Source organism: Erpetoichthys calabaricus, chromosome 3, assembly GCF_900747795.2.
Source record: "Erpetoichthys calabaricus chromosome 3, fErpCal1.3, whole genome shotgun sequence".
Taxonomy (NCBI): Eukaryota; Metazoa; Chordata; class Cladistia; order Polypteriformes; family Polypteridae; genus Erpetoichthys; species Erpetoichthys calabaricus.
In genome coordinates this window covers 66073666-66095882 of record NC_041396.2, presented here as the reverse complement: position 1 = coordinate 66095882, position 22217 = coordinate 66073666, and the positions used below count along the sequence as shown (strand labels likewise).

The window sequence follows — 22217 nt, the reverse complement described above, 5'->3', positions numbered from 1 at the left end:
AACATAATGGTGAATATTGTGAATAGCCCGAACTTAAAAAATGATTGTTCACATTGGTTGTATGTCAACAGGCTTCTAAATCATATTCTGTAAAAGAGGAGACTTTAATATTCAGAGCATTTCTTGTACTAACCATACAACAGAGAACTTGTACCATGTTTTCAAATTGAGATGTATAATTCATCAGACTACAATGAGGACCACATACCTACTGATCAGCTTTGTTTCAACAATATTTATCATTGTGCACATTGTGCAATATAATAGGCAATAGTTAAAATTAGATATTGTAAAGACAATATTCTGTCATAACACAGAAATGTTTAAAAATGTGTTTTACAAAGACAAAAAAATGTTATATGATGCCTTCATTTATAAAATATCACCCCAAATGCTAGTGTCGAATACAGAAAGAAAAAAAACTTATTTAATAAAAGTTAATAAAACAAATTTTGTCCAAAGTAAATAGGAAAACAGCAGTTTGCTACTGAAAGACCAACCAATGATATTCCAGATATGTAAGAAGAAAAGAATACAAAAGTAAAAGACATCTCTCTATTATAAAAAAAAAAAATCCTGGAAAGCAAAAGCAAGGCTACGATAAGTGATCTTCTCGGAAGTTCTCGGAAGACATTTAAAAGACCCACGAGACAAAAGAGACTTGCCATGGAGTGGCTCGCGGGGACCGTAAACATGAGACTTGGTGCCAAGAGATTGTCCCAGGGACATCTCGCAGGGATGTGGAGCATGAGATTCTTGCAAGACACGCCCTACTTACAAAAGATATCATATAAGAGCACACCCACCAAAAAACCTGTGTGTAAAAGCACGTAGTACACACAGATCATGTTCTCTCAGCACATATAAAGCGTATAAGGACAATACAGAGAATAGAGACCCAAATGTGCTGGAGAGAAAAAAGGCAGATAAGAGATTATGAAAGCAGTGAAATTTGAAAGGCTCAAACAAACGATGGCGCGATACACATGAAGAGAAAGGTACAGAATATGAAAGCAGTAAAATCGGAAAGTATTGTAGCGTCCCAGCCAGGTTGACGGCTTTTTGGTTTTAAGTGACTGTTAGGTCAGGATGAGGGAGGGCGGAGTACAGCACGGAAGACTGATAGCGGGGTATTGATTGATGCGGTAAGTGGGGGCGTTGGGGAGGGTGCTATAAAGTTGTGTTTGGGGTTAGGAAGTCAGTGATTGTTCAAGTAAAACTTTTGTGACACTTTATCATGTCAGTCGCTACAGTATCAAAGATAGAAAAGATTGCATTACTGCAAACAAAAGGTGATTAATCATCAGAACCAGGTGTAATTGAAAAAATAGCAGGACAAATCAAGGTCAGAAATAAAAGGCAAAGAGTAGACAACAAAGTCTTTTCGCATTCACATCATTCAATACACAAAACATGGATTTACACAATAATGGACCATACGCTATAAGAATCTGTGGTCCCGGAACAGTTAAAGGAACGACAAGTTAAATTTCAAAGAATATACAGTTTGGTCAAGTGTATATTGATGATCACGTAGAAGCGATGCAAATTTTAACAGGCAAAAAGAAAAGTAATGTATATATTCCGCGAATAACATTACACACCAAAGGAGATTGTGTTATGCCATTCGTATTGAAATGTTTTACAGTTTATAGTGAGAATAGCTTTTGCTATGACAATCAATAAATCACAGGGACAAACATTAGAAAACGTCAGACTATTTATTAGAGAAACAGAAACAATATTCACTCACGGGCAGTTATACGTTGCGTTGTCACAATGTGTCTCCAAAAAATATTGTTTTTAATGAAGCTTTAAAGTAAAAGTGCAAATAATGAAATTGAAACAATCCCAAAGAAAAATAAAATTTTAAATTGTATATCCGATTAACCAAACACAGGGGTTGGCGAGCGAAGCGAGCAGGGGGCAAAGCCCCCTAGTTTATAATAATAATAAAAAACTTACCATGGTTAGATTATAAAATGAATTATGTTTTGCTGATTCAAGGGTTTGTTCTAATTAAATGTGTTAAACGTAACCCATATTATAAACATAATTCTGTCAATGCTATAGATAACCAAGATGATAAAAATCAAAGATGTACTTCTGAAACCAGATCACAAGTTTCTAACAATAACAACGGTGGTAGGACTAAATTATGAACCTACTGAGCAAATATGACCTTTCAGCATAAAAGGAATGAATCCAAACTTTTAGCATATGAATGTTAGTATAATTTTTTGTACATAATAATGGCTTTTCACTGCATACTATTTAACTGAAGAGTTAAAAATTTTAATAAAAAGCAACACTGACACCTGCTGGAATGAAATGAAAATGAATACATTAGCCGAATATTTAGACAACTGAGCCTTCATTAGGCCTCACCATTAAACTGTCTAAATTTTATAATTACAGTATATTCATAGAATTCACTTTTCACCTGTTCTCATCTTTTGCAAACAAAAACTTCTATCAGCGCTTAATTCTTTTTCAAACTCTTTCTAAAATATCTACACAAGTTTTAGTTTTTGTTAGATTTTTAAAATAACTACCCATACTACATATAAAAATAGTTATAAAATGCTAAATACGTTACAGATTTATAAACAACAGTTACCTTTCATATATTGTTTTCAAAGTGACATGATCTGGAACACCTTCAGTTTCTTCAAGATACAGAATGAGCCAGGATGTTCTATAAGGCCATTGTTCTGTAAGGTTTATCCAGGAAGCCAATCTATCCCAGTTGAATGTAATCTGATTGGCTCTCAACAGTCTCCCTACAATAGACACCAGATAACTGTTAGCAAAAATCTGTGTAGACATGAATTCAAATAGACAAGCTTCAAATCAAGAAATATTTTTGGCTAGTTGATAATATAAAACTTTGTAAATTAATGTTGATTTTCCTTGTTGTATAACTGTAGCTCTGATTCAGTTGAAATATCTCCTTATTATGTCTGACACTTTCACAAATAGTCATCATCACTTTGTAAATTGACTGGGCAATGCTGGACAGAACCTTAAAAAAAGTCAAAGTTCTCAGCTGGTAGATAACTCAAGAAAATCATGTAAAATATTTTGTGGCAAAAACAACATTATTAGTAAGTCTGGTATTGGCTATAAGCACCCCTGATGTTTATTGACAGAAAATATACAACAGATTGTAAGGTAATGAATTTTAAAATGTGTATTTGTGCATGATTTGGTATATTTGAGTATATATTAAAAAAAAACTTTTTAAATTTAGAAGCTTACTGCCACTGTACTCCTGCAACACTCTTCTTCTACGCAATGTTATAATATTTCATATTTTTTAAGAGAAAACTGTATTATTAAACTATCATTCAAGTGTAGTGTACCAAAAATCTTCTTAATTGCCTTAATTTTTAAATTGTTTTTTTGGCTAAACCCTTAATAAAAGCAGGAAAGAGTTTATTGTTTGCCAATTGGTTTTCCTGAATTAACACTAAAGATGCAATTTTTTAATTTCAATTTTGCATGGAAATGGCTGGAAAAAGAGTAAAGACAAAATAAAGAAAAGATTGATGTTTGTGAAATGCACTTAGATGTAAATGTTAATATTTCAAGTGATGTATTAAGAACGTTAAAGAGAATCAGAATGGCAGATCAAGATAATCATTTTTTAAGATGACACTTCACTAGGCTTCAGTAGTCTATTCCAAGTCCATTGCTCTGTTTGATGGTTATTGGGCTGATGATCTTGAGCTTGTTTTCTGAACTTTTCACCTTATTCTTTTCCACATGCACTTTCAGTCTTTTCTAACTCATATCAACTTCATTTTTTGCTGTCTTCTCCTTCATTTGGTACTTTTCATCATATATGTATCAGACATGGTTCACTGGTAGCAGAATGTAAGACAGACCACTGATTTAATGTTGGCCTAATAATTTAAAAAGGTGGATCTGTGTGTTGCTTCAAAAACACAACTCTGCAGTGTCAAACCTCATCAGAGAAGAATAGTCTGTCAATCTTGCAATTTATCCGGGAGATCTGACACCTGTTAAATACATTCTATTTTACTTTGAGAAGACAAAATTCTAAATTTTACTTTTAAGAATATTGTAACATTCCATAGAGAAAGAATATCTATCCACTGTTATATGCAGTGATAAATTAGTCAAAAAGATGTACCTGTCACTGAGACAATGTTCAGTAATCTTCTCATTGTTTGTGGGCTAATATCACTAAACCAATCTTCAGTGACAAGCAACTTTGACAAATCAAAAGACATCTGCCGTGTAATTGACCTTTGCATTTGTCTTCTTCTGTAGGTATCCTGAGAAAAAGAGACCATATTTGTTTAAACCACCATACAATTCAGTATGAGGATGCAATTGAAGGAAACTGTTCCACAAACAGGAAAACACAGAGCTAAACATTAATAGATTGACTTTCATATGCAGTATTTCATTACTGTATACTCCACACTTCCTAGAGGGGCTAAAGATGCCAATAAATGCGTCCTTCTGCACAATTGATTTATAAAATACTTCTCCACAAGTTCACGGTTGATTAAACTATAGAAATTTGATGCTTAGATTCATAATGGATAGGAAGGACTTACAGCTGCTCTTAGCCTTTTAATTTTCAGTTGAAAAAGTTTAGCTGCCACCCAGGAGGAATAGTTTGTGTTTAAAAACAGACGCTAGTAAAAATATTTGATTATATAGGCATACAATCTATCTATACAAACTAAACAGTAACAGACTGCAAAGTATTGTCTGACTAGCTTCTTTAGCCTTTTTCAAATCCAATCAAGCTCTCCAATGTGGTTATGAGAAAGTAGTTTTTTAAAATGCTCTAGTGATTATTTTTATTTAATTCATATAAGGTTTTATAGAATACTACTTTACATCATGTATAATAATTTTTATTCCAGTTAGAAAAAAACAGTAGAATACTACAAATTCAACAAGTCATGTTATTGATACACTTGGGTAAGTAGGTGGCACAGTACCTTAGTTAGCTCATTCACTGCGTATCTAAATACTTGTTTTCCTCTAACATCCTCAAAGACATGCATGTTAGGTTAGCTGGCAATACCATATAGGTTCCTGTATGAGTATGGTTGTGGATCTTGCAGTGGACTGGTGCCCTGTCTAGGGCTGGTTCCTAACCTAAGATAGCTTTTGCACCCTCCATGATTCAGAATTTAAATGAGTGAGCTGGAGATGTAATATTAAGGGAATAGGTAAAGCATCAGTATTTTACTTATTCAACACACATAATTTTGCATTCTCCATGCACACAAATCAAAGAAGAGAAATGCACACTTAGTCTTTTTCTGCTTGTCACACATTTTGAGAGTGTTCAAGAATTTTACGGTGGAAACAATGCAGGCAAATCACTTGTCACATTCAACTGCAGAATTCACATGTGTCCTGATCAGCTAATGTTTGTCTCTATGTGAAGTGTAAATGTAGCCAGAGCTACAATGAACAAAGGTGTTGTTTCACTCCCCGATGATGAACCTTTAATTACTTTCCAATTATGAAGTCCAAGTGCTTGAGCTACTAGATTATATTTTACATTGCATATTTTCGCTACAATTGTCTATTTTAAATACCAATGAACAATAAAATGTAGTAAAAGTAAAGAAGTAAAACAAAAATTAAATTACATTAACGCCTCGTTAAAAACAATGTTATGAATTACTTTATCCTCTAACTTACATTATATAAATGTTGCTTTTTTGCATTTTGTTTGCAAATTGTTTGGAATATTTTTCTCTTTTTCGTTTGTTGGATGATTCTCCGTTTTTGATTTTTATTATATACAGGTCTTTTTTTGTTTATTTTCTTTTTTTTGACCTTCATTATCATTATTATTTTTGTTGATAGTAGTTACAGTAAGTGCAGTTAAACCTCATTTAACAGCTGTCATTCAAAAGAAATGTGCATAGCGATAAAATTCTGCATTAACCATACTTTTTTTCAACCACTTACTCAGCTAAAGTAGCTAAATGATAATGAAAATACTCATTTCAACTGTATCGGATTCTGAGCTACTGATGTAAATAATGTTTTAGCATGAAAATCTCCCCTTTCTTCTCATTAGTCGTAATGCAGAAGTCAGAGTGAGGCTTTCATTATTAACCCATGTAGTTTAAAATCTGCCCTTAACAACTTTCCATCCTTGTCCCCATTTTCTTGTTGCAGAATGTATGTTAAAGTAACAATTGTCATCCACTGTACTAATTCCTTTCAAAATTTTAAACACTTTGATCATGCCACTTCTTAATCTCCTTTAATAAAAATAAGTAGTTTTTCCTTTAATAATTGCTGCCATTAATTTACCTGTCACAGAAGTTGAGCTTACTGGCCTATCATTACTTAGGTTAGCCCAATCAATCTTTTAATATAACAAGGTAATTAGGTAGATTCCAGTTTTTAGGAATTTCACTCAAGGATACATGTTATCTGGTCCTGGTAACTTGTTAGATTTTGGCCTATTTAATCGAAGCAGGACTTCTCCCTCAACAATTTCCAGTTTCACCGTTGATTCCTTTTCAGTTCATTCAGTTCATGATTCATCTTAAATTAAACTGAGTGCATTATCAAAGCAAATTTCAGTTACTGGTCCAAAGTAATTTGGGTGATGAACATAATGCCCGATTAATTTTTTTGACAACTTTCCGAGACATATTCAGTTTTTTACATTTTGAAGAGAGTTTCAGTTCAAACAATCTAGAATAAATTACTACTTATCTCACCATATGTTACATTATATACAGTAATAATATGAACAAAGTTCCCTGAAGTCCTCTGCTGAACTAATGAGAATAAACTGCTGAACTAATGAGAATAAACGATCATGTCTGACAAAACTATTTTTCTCAAAGCAGCCAGTAATACATTTGAATACAACACACTGGAAATGGGTCATTTTTAAAATCAAAACAGTGGTAGCACATAAATCCACAACTCATTTTATTGAGCTATTTTGTTGGATGCACTTATATATATGTAACATAAAACCACACAGTAAACCATTAAGTAAAACCCCTTCAACTATAATACAGCCTTATCTCAAACCAGCCTCTTAAAGGTGGTAATTACATAAAAAAACTTTACCCTTCTATTAAGAGCTGTTTTGCTGCCAAGCTTTGTAAGTTCTCCAAGACTATGCTGAGAAAGCTTTCGGTCAACATCTTCATGGATGCCTTTTAAAAAGGAAAAAATAAAATTTAAAAAATAAAGGCAATTTAAAATAGTTTTCTTTGCAGTAAAACAAATAATTACTTCTCAGAACCTCTTACCTTCTGCATTTGTGACATCTCCATTACTCGGAGCTGCAACAGACAGCTTCTTTGCATTGCTTAGCCCTCTGCTATTCAAGAATACTGGTAAGTGGACGATATTGCGCATATAGTCATGGCCATTAATGTTTGAATCCCTCAACACACTATTAAGATTTTGATTAATTGCTTTTATTATAATGTGAGGATCACTTGCAAAGACGGCTATAAATGGACCTTTGGAGAAGAGTATTCTCACCTTGGGGGGAAAAAAAAAAAAAGTCAGTAATTTAAAAATGAGAGAACTACTAGTAAATAGCATGCCTGTTTAATCAAAAATGCTAACACATATTTAACAAGGTGGCATACTGAAATTAGCTGGACCCCACAAATTAATTCTAAGATGAAGATAGGTTGTATATGCCCTGTGATAGACTGGTATACTATCAGGTTCAGGTCCAAGATAAAAAAAGCAGGAAACTCATTAATACCTTAAAACATATTTGAACTTAATGCACAAATGGTGTTATGTTGAAAAACTAGAGAAGGAAGATCATTAAACCTCATTACATTTCAGCATAGCACAGGATACACTACAATTATTAATTAAAAGATACTAAGACAATGACAATATATCATCAAAAACTCAAGTGCCAACTAACATCATCTTTCTTAAATTAAAAAATATATCAATTTATACAAAACTGCAAATTTCATCAACCAAAACAAAAGAGTAAAAAATTAAATTTTACATTAATATCACCAACCAGATATTTTAACCAATACCATTTTATTAGCAAGAAAAAAAACTATACAGCTTAAGGTGTTCATTCATTCAAGGTACTTAAGCAATTGTTCTATGAGCTAATATTAATATTATCATTATCCAAACAGGTACCAGAGCATTCAATGTAAATTACCTCATAAATAGCTGTTTTACTTGGCTTCACCCAGAACATTTCATGAGACAATGGGCCTCAGTAATGGTGCCATCAGTTAACTGGATGTATCAGAAGTACTATGTAACAAAGTACTTTTCTGTATACTGTACAGTGTTTGCCAATAATATTAGCCTTTGGTAAAAACCTACAGACAGTGTGGTGTTGTGTTTAAGGTTTTGGATCTAGTACTTCAGGTTATGGGTTCAGATCCTGATACTGTGGAACCATGAGCAAATCACCTCACCTGCCTGTGCTCCAACTGGCAAAACTTACTCTTCAACAGGCTGTACATAATTGTGCATGAGTAAAATATTCCAGCTGTGATGGATGCTATGCATGGGTGGGTGTCCCTACTGGGATGGGTCAAGGTTCCTTACAGTGGGAGAAATAATTATTGATCCTCTGCTACCATAAAAATTACAGACTGTTCATATCTTTGTAAGTGAGCAAAGTTACAAATTCAGCAAGGGATCAAATAATTATTTCCCCCACCTGGCTGGGAGGCCACTATAATAGAGAGACAGGGGAAGAACATCTGCTTTGACCACTTGTTCTCCCAATACACTACAGAGCAGCCTCCATGGGCTTTGATACCCAATCAAACACCCACAGGGTATTCTGGAAATTGTAGTTTCATAGGGCAGCCTTGGTGGATTCTGTGAGTTCAACCAGGGGGTGCTGCAGGGATTCGTAATCCTTATTTTATGGGACTTCAGTTAATCCAGAAGTGCTTCCTGTGAGCAATGCTCTTTCGCTGAAGTACTCTTGAGTAAGAGATAAAAGGAACCACTCCTTGAAATTAAAAGGGAGAATAAGAAGTAGAAGCAGAATCGGCATCCTCATATCCAAGACAAGGGGGACAGATGGCACAAGTTTAAACTTAATGGGTCCCTCACTTACTCCATTATAGCATACATTTGCATCTATAAACTCTGAAAGGGGTCCCCACCCCATCCTCTGAAATTGTTTACATACATCTGCCACCCACAGATATGTAATACTGGATGATTTTCCTCAATAAATAAAATGACCAAGTATGTTAATTTTGCCTCATTTGTTTAGTTGGGTTCGCCATATCTACTTTTAGGGCTTGTATGAAAATCTGATGAGGATTTAAGTCATATTTATGCAGGAGTACGGAAAATTCTGAAGGGTTCACTAACTTTCAAGTACCACTGTATACACGGTCCATCTTGCGTCCAGATCTACTTACAACCGCTCTGCCGGAAACAAATGTGGTCAGAAGTCCACAACTACCTATACCTTGTGGTACTGTGGTACCCTCAGCCTCAGCTTCTTGCATACTGTTCATTCTATAGGCATCTGTAGTCATATCCAAGTGACCAGAGTAACAACATAAGAGAGACACAGACACAAAAGCTTCTTAAGAAAAATACAAAAGCTGTTTTATTATATGTGTGCCAAATCACAGTTTTGTGCCAAGTAATACATTATGAATAAAATTGTTATGCATGGACACAATCAAAAAGTAAAGTGCATCTATATATATAATTCACTAAGCCGCCAGCAAGCAAGACACCCATGGAGCACGTAGGACGGAGCCACGCCCACCAACTCTAAGACCATTGGATACAACGACAACTCGCAGAGCCACGCCCACCAACTGGCACGCAGCAACTCACAAAACATGGCGTCATTCGCATTCGTCTCTGCTACAGTCCACATGAACCTCTGAGCCACGTTGACTTTTCGGTTACGACACACGACCGCATCCACCATCGCAAACTGTTTTACACACTACATACAGCGATTCGCATCCGCGACAAACATGCATCTTCTTAGATGGTCCTGCAGGAACACAGAAAACGTTTGTCTTCATAATACTCCTTATTCCCTGGCCCGCATCCACCCTCACTCTCCAGGCAACAAACACCACGAAAGTCGCTTTCGTCTTCATGGCACACGCACAATAGAGCCCCGTCCACCAACAATTCGCACGAGGGCGAAAGCATTTGCTAAGAATGTTTTCATTAATCAAGAACGAAAGTCGGAGGTTCGAAGACGATCACATACCGTCGTAGTTCCGACCATAAACGATGCCAACTGGCGATCTGGTGGCGTTATTCCCATGATCTGCTGGGCAACCAAAGTCTTTGGGTTCCGGGGGGAGTATGGTTGCAAAGCTGAAACTTAAAGGAATTGACAGAAGGGCACCACCAGGTGTGGGGCCTTTGGCTTAATTACACTCAACACTGGAAACCTCACCGGACAAACAGAACAATGAAAAGTCAACGTGGCTCAGAGGTGCATGTGGACTGTAGCAGATGCGAAACTGAATGAGTGAGGCGGTGTTTGGAAAATGAATAGTCAACGTGACTCACAAGTGCATGTGGACTGTACACAGACGAAACCAATTCAGGTGAGGAGTTGGGGGCGGGCACATGAGCAGGCAGTGCGTACTGAACGATGACTAAGAGCTGACTGTTCACCCATCAATACATCGTCCTCACTAGGCGTCCTTCCCCTCACACCCCGTTCCGCCCTCCGTGCGCGACTGCCATCCAGCCCCGTCCCTCGCTCTGGGAGGTGGGGGCGCGGTGGTGGTCCTCCAGTTTTCAGTCACGGACAATTGTATGTTGCTCTCTCCAGAGTTCCCTTACAGTCGTATCCTCAAACCCACCCCATAAGAAGAAGCATGTTTGTCGCGGATGTGAATCGCTGTATATGGCGTATAAAACAGTTTGCGAGGGGTATCCCATGGTCTTAGAGTTGGTGGGCGGGTCTCTGTTAGTTGCTCTTGCGAGCGGGCACATGACCAGGCAGTGTGTATGCTTCAAGAGCGAGGGTGGACACGACAGGACCATCTAAGAAGAATCATATTTGTCACGGATGTGAATCGCTGTATGCAGCGTGTAAAACAGTTTGCGAGGGGTATCCCATGGTCTTAGCAGTGTCTATGCTTCGATGTGAATCGCTGTATGCAGCGTGTAAAACAGTTTGCGAGGGGTATCCCATGGTCTTAGCAGTGTCTATGCTTCGATGTGAATCGCTGTATGCAGCGTGTAAAATGCAGCATTGTATGTTGCCATCTCCAGAGTTCCATCTTTTCATTCACCTACAGTCGTATCCTCAAAACCAACCCCATGGACAACTGTGTCTTTCAGAAAGTGTTCACCCATCAATACATAATTATGTGGCGTATGCTACGCCGCGGGTTGGCTAGTATATCAATAAATAAAGATGAAAAAAATATTCAAGTTCTTTCACTCTTTACCCTTCCTAAGATTACTCAGGGCAAAGCGACTTCACTGAGCACTTCAACAGGATACTGATCATGGACCACTAGTTCACAATACTGCCTGAAATTCATAGGAATTTCAAAGGACTCAGTTTTGTAGGACTGTCATACCTTCTTTCCCATCATGGGACTGTCCAAAGAATATAAGCAGCCAAACTGAATTCCCTATAGCAACTGCAGCATCTGACATTCCCTGGGTCTTGCCTCTTCCTCATAGAACTTAAATCCAGACTAAGCATCACCTTGTTCTCCTACCTCAGAGCTTGCAGATGTTTGTTACACTTTAGCCAATAACTACACCACACCAACAGAAGTTCTGCCCATCACTAGCCCTGGTAGCATGTTCTAATATCCTTGAGGAATGTCAGCAGCCAGTCCTGGCCAGACAACCCCACCCATAGGCTTACACACCTTCACGTTTGCATTGCTGCACTCAATCTTCTAATTACACTTCTTATTTCATGAAGGTTTGAATCACAATCCAGATTCCCAATCTAGTCTCCCTTCCTGAACCTTGCTCAGGTCAAACCTCTCCTGAACTCTTCCCAGGCTCACCTGCCACTCTTCCTCAACAAGTTAAGGCGTGCCACCAAGATGTTGGTACCACCAATGAGTGCATGTGTGGCGCAATAAATCTCTCATGCTCACACTTGCTTGTCCACTACCTCCACACATGAAGCACTCCTATGCAGCTGTCTAGCCACTCGTGCCAGCATCATGTGCTGCACCACATCTCTTCTTTTCTTTACATAGAAAGGCAAACCAATATCCCATGCTCTCACCTAACACCACAACACGGCCTTCCATAGATAGGCTTTCCAAAAGTGCGCCATTCCAGAAAGATTGCTTCATACTATTAAGTTTTGCTTGCCTAATAGAAGACTGAACGAGTTAACATCAAGTGTGAAAGCATAACGTTTAGAGGGTATCCAGTGGGTTGGATGTAGAGTTTTAAGGGAGATCTAGCATGAGAACCTAAGGTTTGCATCTTTGCTTTTTGCAGGCACTGTTGTCCTCATCAGCCTGTAATCTATGGTGTGTACTGGGAAAGTATTGAGCAGGGCATGAGAATTAGCTAATTCAAATCTGAGGTCATTGTGCCCTCTCAAAAAAAAGAATTGTAATTTCACTGAGCATAAAAAATGACTAGCTGCCTCAAGTGTTGAAGCTAAAGCACCAGGGTCTTGCTGACAACTGATGGTAAAGGTGTTTTTGAGACTGACCAAAAACTGAAACAACGGTAGCCGTTTCAGGCAAAATTACATGCAGCAGTGAGAAAGCAATCATTTTACCACTCACTGTACATCCCTCATACTCACTTCTGGTCATCCGCTCTGAGTAGTGATCAAAACACTCAACCTGAGCTGGGATGCTGGTGTCGCACACGGTGACAATGAGAGGCACTTGGCAACACAGGAGGATCTCAACAGTATAATTGCTGCTTCTACAGATCAAGAAGAGCCAGCTGAGTTAGTGTGTCCATGTCCTTTTGACCTAGGGAGCTGACAAATAACCTGTACAGCATGCTGAGTTGCACGGATGAAATGTGGGGGCAGGCGTGGTCTTGCTACAAGAGGTATCTCTCAAATAATGCAAGAATGGGATCAGGATCAGGACCAGGACCAGATGGATGTTGTCCCTGATGTAGGTAGTACTGGTCGATATCCCATTCACAAACAGCAAACACAAATGAGCAGTATAGCCAATAGCAACCCATATTTTGATGCCATTGTGTCACAGATGTATACAAGACAGACATAACTGCTTACCATGTCTTGTTTCTGACTTGTTCACAGTATATTTCCCGATGCGCACACCACCTCCACTAAAGGTACTGACAGCACCAAGAGATATTTTTTATTTATTTTCTAATTGTTCTAATTTCACCCTCAACCCCCACGGTTTCTGAGTTCTGCATAACAAACATGTGATGTTTAATTTGATTGGACACTCTGCTTTGGCACCTGCGCAAATGGTTTAGGTCAGTGTCTCACAACCATTATGGCTCAAGACTCAGTTTTACCTAGTAATTTTCAGTGGTGACCTACATGCAGAAACAAGCATGATTATAAATGGGAAATAAAACTGAACAGCAGCCTAAGGGGGTTGGTGGAAGTTGAAGCAAGCATGGTTAGATATAAAAATCACTTTCCTGTATTACATTTCTTCTTACAGTAAGTACTGATATTTCACTGGTTAACATCACTGCCTCATGATTCCTTTACTGTCTGCATGGAGTGTACATCTTCTCTCCCTATCCGCACATCTTCCTTCCATTTCCCAGAAATGTGGATATTCTGATTAACTGGTGATGATGAAATGAGCTTGTGTGAATTTGGGTGTCGATATGTGTGTGAAGTAGCTCTTAGTTAATGGTTGGCTATCCAGGATTACTTTTTATTCTGTGGCTGATACTGTAAGGTTAGGCTTTAGCCTCTTGCATTTATATAGCTATAGTTTTATTTATCCAGGCACTATCTAAATATGATTCCCTTAGAAATTACAAATTCAGACACTACTCTAAGTATTATGTTATATAAGCAACTTTCAATAATCTATTAAGACTTGATGTCTGTTTTGGTTATTCCATTTAAAATGGCAGGATCTCACATCCTAATTTTTTTCTGCTTGGACTCGTGCAAAAATACTATTTTCTTTTGTTTAAAATTAGTATTGAAAATTCATAAAGGAAAAAAAAAAACTTACTGTATCAAGCATTTGTAGGACTTTATCTTGTTCACAGGAATCCAGTCCATCAATTATAACTACAAGCCTGGTTTGATTTTGAGTAAAACCATCGATTGCCTTAGCCATCTTAGCCATCAATTCCACTTCACACTTTAAAACCTTTAAAATGACAATATGAACCAGATTAAGAAGACATGGAAAGTTAATTTCAATGTGCTGGCTTGCTGCCTTATGCTTTTTATTACCATAATTTATAATCTCAATAGCAGGCAACTGAATATTAATTTAAGTGTGAAATATGAGATATCAAATCATGTCCTCAGGTGAAAGCTTTATTTATATTTTAATGGGGTTGAATAAACTACACTGTAACCTTGCATCTTTAAATATGAGATGAAACGTATTCAGTAAGTAAATATTAAAAAACAGGAAACTTGCACAGTGAAATTTTTTTATAACATCAATATAAATATGTAATTGTTTAGTGAAAGGTTTTAAATACACTACCCTTTACATTTACCAAGGCATTAAGGCTACACAGGATTTTTGTGGTCAGCAAAGGATAGTAAATTCTGTCCTTTTTTATGCTTTCTTTGGGCCTCCTTTTAAATCCATAAAGAGTTTACATTGCATTATATTGTAAGGATTCCCTAACCAACTTTATTCTCTTAACGAATTTAGTGCAAGGTTTTTTTTTTCTCAAATTATTTTCAGGAAAAAAAATACAACATTTAATTGTATAAGAGGTTAGAGATAATTAGAGACTATGTCTGCCAATTTTAGACAAAACCTCCTTGTAAACATGCCTGTTCCAACAATAAATACAAACAACATGCAAGATAAAAATGACAAGTAGAAAACAATTCTAAATTACTCAATGTTTCATTTTACAGAAAGGACCATCATTGTAAATCAGAACTAATCAAAAAAAGAAATTAATATAAAACAAGAAAAACACAAAGACTTATAAAAAGGTTTAAAATGCATGTTTCACATTTTTATTCTACATCAGATCAGTCCTGAGAGTGGATATATTTATTATTTTCTATACCTCAGCTGAACTGCCTGAGATTTTACTTCAAAGGATAAGTGATGCATATGGCACTGTACGACTAAAGTGCCGTCACAGGCTTGGTGACTACAATGTGGTACAGTAGCTGTGAGGCAAAAACACAAAATGCTTGGGATCATTTGCCTCCTTAGCACTGTTCACAATGCTAAAGTAATTGGACAAATTATATAACTGGAAATAAAATGTTCATTTCTAATACTTGGTTGAATACCCTTTGCTGGCAATGACAGCCTGAAGTCAGATGCTGGGTTTCCTCCATTTTAATGCTCTGCCAGGCCTTTACTGCAGCGGCTTTCAGTTGCTGTTTGTTTGTGGGCCTTTCTGTCTGAGGTTTAGTCTTCAACAAGTGAAGTGCATGCTCAGTTGGGTTAAGATCAGGTGACTGACTTGGCCATTTAAGAATTTTCCACTTCTTTGCTTTAATAAACTCCTGGGTTGCATTGGCTGTATGTTTTGGGTCATTGTCCATCGGTATCATGAAACGCCACCCAATCAATTTGACTGTGTTTAGCTGGATTTGAGCAGACAGTATGTCTCTGAACACCTCAGAATTCATTCGGCTGCTTCTGTCCTGTGTCACATCATCAATAAACACTAGTGTCCCAGTGCCACTGGCAGCCATGCACGCCCAAGCCATCACACTGCCTCCACCGTGGTTTACAGATGATGTGGTATGCTTTGGATAATGAGCTGTTCCATGCCTTCTCCATACTTTTTTCTTGCCATCATTCTGGTAGAGGTTGATCTTGGTTTCATCTGTCCAAAGAATGTTTTTCCAGAACTGTGCTGGCTTTTTTAGATGTTCTTTAGCAAAGTCCAATCTAGCCTTTCTATTCTTGAGGCTTATGAGTGGCTTGTACCTTGCAGTGCACCCTCTGTATTTACTTTCATGCAGTCGTCTCTTTATGGTAGACTTGGATATCAATACGCCTACCCCCAGCAGAGTGTTGGTCACTTGGTTGGCTGTTGTGAAGGGGTTTCTCTTCACCAGAATCAGAATCAGAATCAGCTTTATTGGCCAAGTATATGTACACATACAAGGAATTGGACTCCGGTTTTACCTAGTATTGTCCCTGATGCTGTGGGATTGACTTAAGTGTTCATGAGAGTGATGGCCTGAGGAAAGAAACTGTTCACATGTCTGGTAGTTTTGGCGTACAGTGCTCTGTAGCGCCTACCAGAGGGAAGAAGTTGAAAAAGGCTGTAACCAGGGTGTGATGGGTCTGCAATGATGTTTTCTGCCCGTTTCCTGACTCGAGATCTGTATAAGTCTTGAATGGAGGGCAGATCAACACCAATGACTTTTTCTGCAATCCTGACTGTCCGTTGAAGTCTGTTCCTGTCCTGTTTTGTGGCTGAGCCAAACCAGACTGTGATAGATGAACAGAGAACAGACTGGATTACTGCAGAGTAAAATTGGATGAGCAGCTCCTGAGGCAGGTTGAACTTCCTTAGCTGGCGCAGGAACTACAACCTCTGCTGGGCCTTTTTAACAATTGTGTTTATGTTTACTTCCCACTTTAGGTCCTGGGAAATTGTGGATCCCAGAAACCTAAAGTTTTCCACAGCAGACACAATGCTGTTGAGTAGTGTGAGAGGGGGCAGCACTGGGGGGCTCCTCCTGAAGTCCACTGTCATCTCCACAGTTTTAAGCTTGTTCAGCTCCAGGCTGTTTTGACCACACCAGAGGGCCAGTTGTTCGACCTCTCGTCTGTATACAGACTCGTCACTGTCCTTTATGAGGCCAATGACTGTCATATCATCTGCGAACTTCAAGGTTTTTAACAGACGGGTCTCTTGAGGTGCAGTCATTTGTGTAGAGGGAGAAGAGCAGAGGAGAGAGGACACATCCCTGGGGGGCGCCAGTGCTGACTGTTCGTGTGCTGGATGTGATTTTTCCCAGTCTCACTTGCTGCTTCCTATCTGTCAGGAAGTTTGTGATCCACTGGGAGATGGGAGCTGGTACAGTGAGCCAAGTGAGTTTGGTGTGGAGGACTTCTGGAATGATAGTATTGAACGCCGAGCTGAAGTCCACAAACAGGATCCTAGCATATGTCCCTGAAGAGTCGAGATGTTGCAGGATGTAGTGCAGTCCCATGTTGATTGCATCATCCACTGACCGGTTTGCTCAGTAAGCAAACTGTAGGGGGTCAAGCAGGGGGCCTGTAATGTCCTTCAGCTAGGTCAACTCCAGTCTTTCAAAGGATTTCATGACCACAGACGTCAGGGCGACTGGCCTGTAGTCATTTAACCCTGCGATGGAGGTTTTCTTTGGAACCGGGATAATTGTGGAACGCTTAAGGCAGGAGGGAACGTCACATAGCTCCAGGGATCTGTTGAAGATCTGTGTAAATATGGGGGCCAGCTGATCAGCACAGACTTTAAGACAGGAGGGTGACACACCATCTGGATCTGGTGCCTTCCTGATCTTCTGCCTCCTGAAGAGCTGACTCACGCCCCCTTCACAGATCCTGAGTGCAGGTATGGTGTCAGTGGGGAGGGGCAGGGGCTTGGTAGTGGGTGCTGGGAGTGTATTTTGATTGGCGTGGGTGAGAGGTGTGAAAGAGGGATTATCAAATCTGCAGTAGAACAAATTCAGCTCGTTGGCCAGTTGATGGTTCTCTTCAGTATGGGGAGATGGTTTCCTGTAGTTGGTGATCATCCACCACTATTGTCTTCCGTGGGCGTCCAGGTCTTTTTGCATTGCTGAGTTCACCAGTGCTTGCTTTCTTTCTCAGGATGTACCAAACTGTAGATTTTGACACTCGTAATATTGTAGCAATTTCTCGGATGGGTTTTTTCTGTTTTCACAGCTTAAGGATGGCTTCTTTCACCTGCATGGAGAGCTCCTTCGACCGCATGTTGTCTGTTCACAGCAAAATCTTCCACATGCAAGCACCACACCTCAAATCAACTCCAGGACTTTTATCTGCTTAATTGATAATGACATAACGACGGACTTGCCCACACCTGCCCATGAAATAGCCTTTGAGTCAATTGTCCAATTACTTTTGAGCCCTTGAAATGAAGGGATTGTGTTAAAAAAATGCTTAAGTTGCCTCACATTTTTATGCAATGGTTTTGTTCACCCCACTGAATTAAAGCTGAACGTCTGCACTTCAACTGCATCTGAGTTGTTTCATTTAAAATTCATTGTGGTAATGTACAGAACCAAAATTAGAAAAAAGCTGTCTCTGTCCAAATATTTATGGACCTAACTGTATATATTATTAAATGGCCTTTAATTTAAGAAAGCCCACTGTCGTTTAATGTGAAATGGGAGCTAACAGGATTGTCCTACAATTTAATAATACAGGTTTTAGATACATACAAATAATCTTATGTCACAATAATACTTAAGTAACATTTCATATTTACACATAGGTCACTTCTGTAAGAATTTCAAAACAGAATTTTTCACATAATTCAGCAGAAAATAAAAAGCAGTTTGATTTAAAACAGAAGTAATCTACCTTCATAAATCCTTCACTCTTGAGTCTGTGTAGATTATTTGCAGCACTGTGGAGTCGCTTCCTCTGGGAATTCAGGACTGAGTCAAGTACTTGCCACCAAGTTCGGCAGTTCAGCATCAAGACCAGGCCAACAACACAGGCAATAGAGATCAGGAAGGCATTCACCGTCATGTTCTTTGGATCTACTTTAAATATTGCCAACAAAACAACTCCAGTAATGAGGCAGCAGAGAATAAATATAAAAATAACAAAAGAAGGAACGCAGCAAGTTTTCTTCCACTTCGCTTTTCCTGTACAATATATAAAGAAAAGACACATTCAGCACATTATGAAATAAAATATACATTTGAATATATCTGAATTAATATGAAATTTAATGCAAATAAATTAAGTTTGTGTGACACAAAGTTCCAGTTATTAGTGCTGCTGCCTCACACTGTGGTTAAGTTTGAGTGTATGAATGTTTTTCTCTGGGTACTACAGTTATCCTTTCACTTCAAAAAATCTGCACACAAGTTTAACTGAAGACTTCAAATTAGCTCAGTATGAATTGGAATGGGTGTGCGCTCACAAGTGTAATCTGCTATGGACTAGCTAACAATCCCGGGATTATGGTTCCCAGTTTGTCCAAAATGCTCTTGGGATAAGCAAAGGGCTCTTGATGTCCCTTGGCTGGATAAGTAGATTAAAAAACGTATGGGCAGAATTTTTTTTTTTTATTACCTTGGGTGTCTTCAGCTTTAAAGACTCTAAAAAGCCTGGTTGCCAGGAAACCAAATTCTCTTTCACAGGCATCTGAGAGAGTAGCTATCATTTCCGCCATTGACGTTTCCCCTCCGACACTTGACAGCCTGTTATAATCTGTAAATAAGAATCTAACAAAAAGAATAAAACAGATTTACCTTTGCAAACACTCAACTACAATGCCTTTTTTTAAGAAAAAAAAATATAAAAACCTAATATCTGCTCTACAGAGAAAGAGAGTAAAGTATTAGTGATAGTGAACATGTCAAATATATTTAGCATAACTATAATTGACTGGCATTCTCTTGGTGTTGTTCCTTTCTTGTACCCATGAATTGCTGGGATAGTTTCCAGCTGCCATGCGATCTAGTCATGGATAAATGGGTTTGAAAAATAGTGTGTAAAATGTTGATATCCCCATTACTGGTGAGCAAACATTACCAAATTCGCTTCACTGTGAAGTCCCCTTAATTATGGTAATGTTCACCATTTTCGCCATACTTGCCGAAATGCATTAAAGTCAATGGGGAAGGACAAACTGAACTATATCTGACTGGATTATAATGGCACAATCGTCTTTAAAGTGACCATAAGTGCTAGGGAAACATCTTCCAACTATATTGGACCGATTACTGTGGCTAAAAAAGTGTCTTGAGGTGTGTGGTAGCAGTGCCAACCACTGCAAACTGTGCCTCCATGAGATCAAAGAAGAAAAAAACGAGGTCAGAAACACTCGATCATATACTTCATCAAAACAAAGTGGAACTGGAAATTTCATACTCAAAAGTCAGAAATAATATGTAGGTCTTCTAAAGGCAGAATATTCAACTGGCTTGTTCTATTTTTTGAAGTCATGCTGAAGGTTCTTCAAACTGTCTGTGCTGATGCTTTGCACTTTTTATTCCATCAAAAAGACAGAAACATCTTGTAATTAGTAAAACATTTTTTGTTATTATTAATATTTCATACAGTTTCCTGTGTTTGGTGGATTGGGGGATCATCACTCTCGCTGAGCCACATGGCTAATTATTATGTATGCATAGGGCATACGCCTCCTTCTCTTATACTGATGTGGAACTCTAGATTGAACAGCACATTTGGCTATAAGCACAGACAAACTCATCCCACAGAGTCTATAATGAAAATGAATAAATAATTTCGCCTAAACAGGCCAAATTATCAGTAAATAATCTGATGAACAAGGGCAAATGCAGCAAATTCACTGCAAATAACACTTTGGCGAAATTCGCTGATCAACACTAATCCCCATATTGTGAGCTATGTGAAAAAATACATGCTTTTGGTGAAGCAGTAGCAGTAGTACAACCCCAATTCCAATGAAGTTGGGATGTTGTGTAAAACGTAAATAAAAAAAGAATACAAGGATTTGCAAATCATTTTCAACCTATATTCAATTGAATACACTACAAAGACAAGATATCGAATGTTCAAACTGATAAACTTTATTGTTGTTTTGCAAATCTTCACTCATTTTGAATTTGATGCCTGCAACACGTTCCAAAAAAGCTGGGACAAGGGCATGTTTACCACTGTGTTATATCTTCTTTCCTTTTAACAACACTCAATAAGCGTTTGGGAACTGAGAACACTAATTGTTGAAGCTGTATAGGTGGAATTCTTTCCCATTCTTGCTTGATGTACAACTTCAGTTGCTCAACAGTCCGGGGTCTCCGTTGTCGTATTTTGCGCTTCATAATGCGCCACACATTTTCAATGGGAGACAGGTCTGGGCTGCAGGCAGGCCAGTCTAATACCCGCACTCTTTTACTACGAAGCCACGCTGTTGTAACACATGCAGAATGTGGCTTTGCATTGTCCTGCTGAAATAAGCAGGGACATCCCTGAAAAAGATGTCGCTTGGATGGCAGCATATGTTGCTCCAAAACCTGAAATAAGCAGGGACATCCCTGAAAAAGACGTCGCTTGGATGGCAGCATATGTTGCTCCAAAACCTGTATGTACCTTTCAGCATTAATGGTGCCTTCACAGATGTGCAAGTTACCCATGCCATGGGCACTAACACACCCCCATACCATCACAGATGCTGGCTTTTGAACTTTGCACTGATAGCAATCCAGATGGTCCTTTTCCTCTTTGGCCCAGAGGACATGACGTCCATGATTTCCAAAAACAATCTGAAATGTGGACTCGTCAGACCACAGCACACTTTTCCACTATGCGTCAGTCCATCTCAGATGAGCTCGGGCCCAGAGAAGCCGCCGGTGTTTCTGGGTGTTGTTGATATATGGCTTTCGCTTTGCATGGTAGAGTTTTAACTTGCACTTGTAGATATAGCGACGAACTGTGTTAACTGACAATGGTTTTCTGAAGTATTCCTGAGCCCACGTGGTAATATCCTTTACAGAATGATGTCGGTTTTTAATGCAGTGCCGCCTGAGGGATCGAAGGTCACGGGCATCCAGTGTTGATATTTTGCCACTTATGTGCAGAGATTTCTCCAGATTCTCTGAATCTTTTGATGATATTATGGACAGTAGATGATGAAATCCCTAGATTCCTTGCAATTGTACGTTGAGAAAAGTTGTTCTTAAACTGCTGGACTATTTGCCCATGCAGTTGTTCACAAAGTGGTGAATCTCGCCCCATCCTTGTTTGTGAATGACTGAGCCTTTTGGGGATGCTCCTTTTATACCCAATCATGACAAACACCTGTTTCCAATTAACCTGTTCACCTGTGGAATGTTCAAAACAGGTGTTTTTTGAATATTCCTCAACTTTCCCAGTCTTTTGCTG

At 38.4% G+C, this 22217-nt stretch overlaps 1 protein-coding gene across 13 annotated transcripts in view; it reads right to left on the bottom strand.

Moving 5' to 3' along the window:
• kidins220b (kinase D-interacting substrate 220b) overlaps positions 1-22217 on the bottom strand; it is a 171521-nt gene that overhangs the window by 77994 nt on the left and 71310 nt on the right. For all 13 annotated transcript variants that reach the window (XM_051924905.1, XM_051924908.1, XM_028796888.2 and 10 more), the window contains 7 exons: positions 19422-19573; positions 18699-18988; positions 14172-14312; positions 7287-7524; positions 7102-7190; positions 4160-4304; positions 2621-2783 (listed from right to left, as the gene is read on the bottom strand). In XM_051924905.1, the coding sequence (XP_051780865.1) occupies positions 2621-2783; positions 4160-4304; positions 7102-7190; positions 7287-7524; positions 14172-14312; positions 18699-18988; positions 19422-19573 (1218 nt within the window). The remainder of the gene's footprint in view (positions 1-2620; positions 2784-4159; positions 4305-7101; positions 7191-7286; positions 7525-14171; positions 14313-18698; positions 18989-19421; positions 19574-22217) is intronic.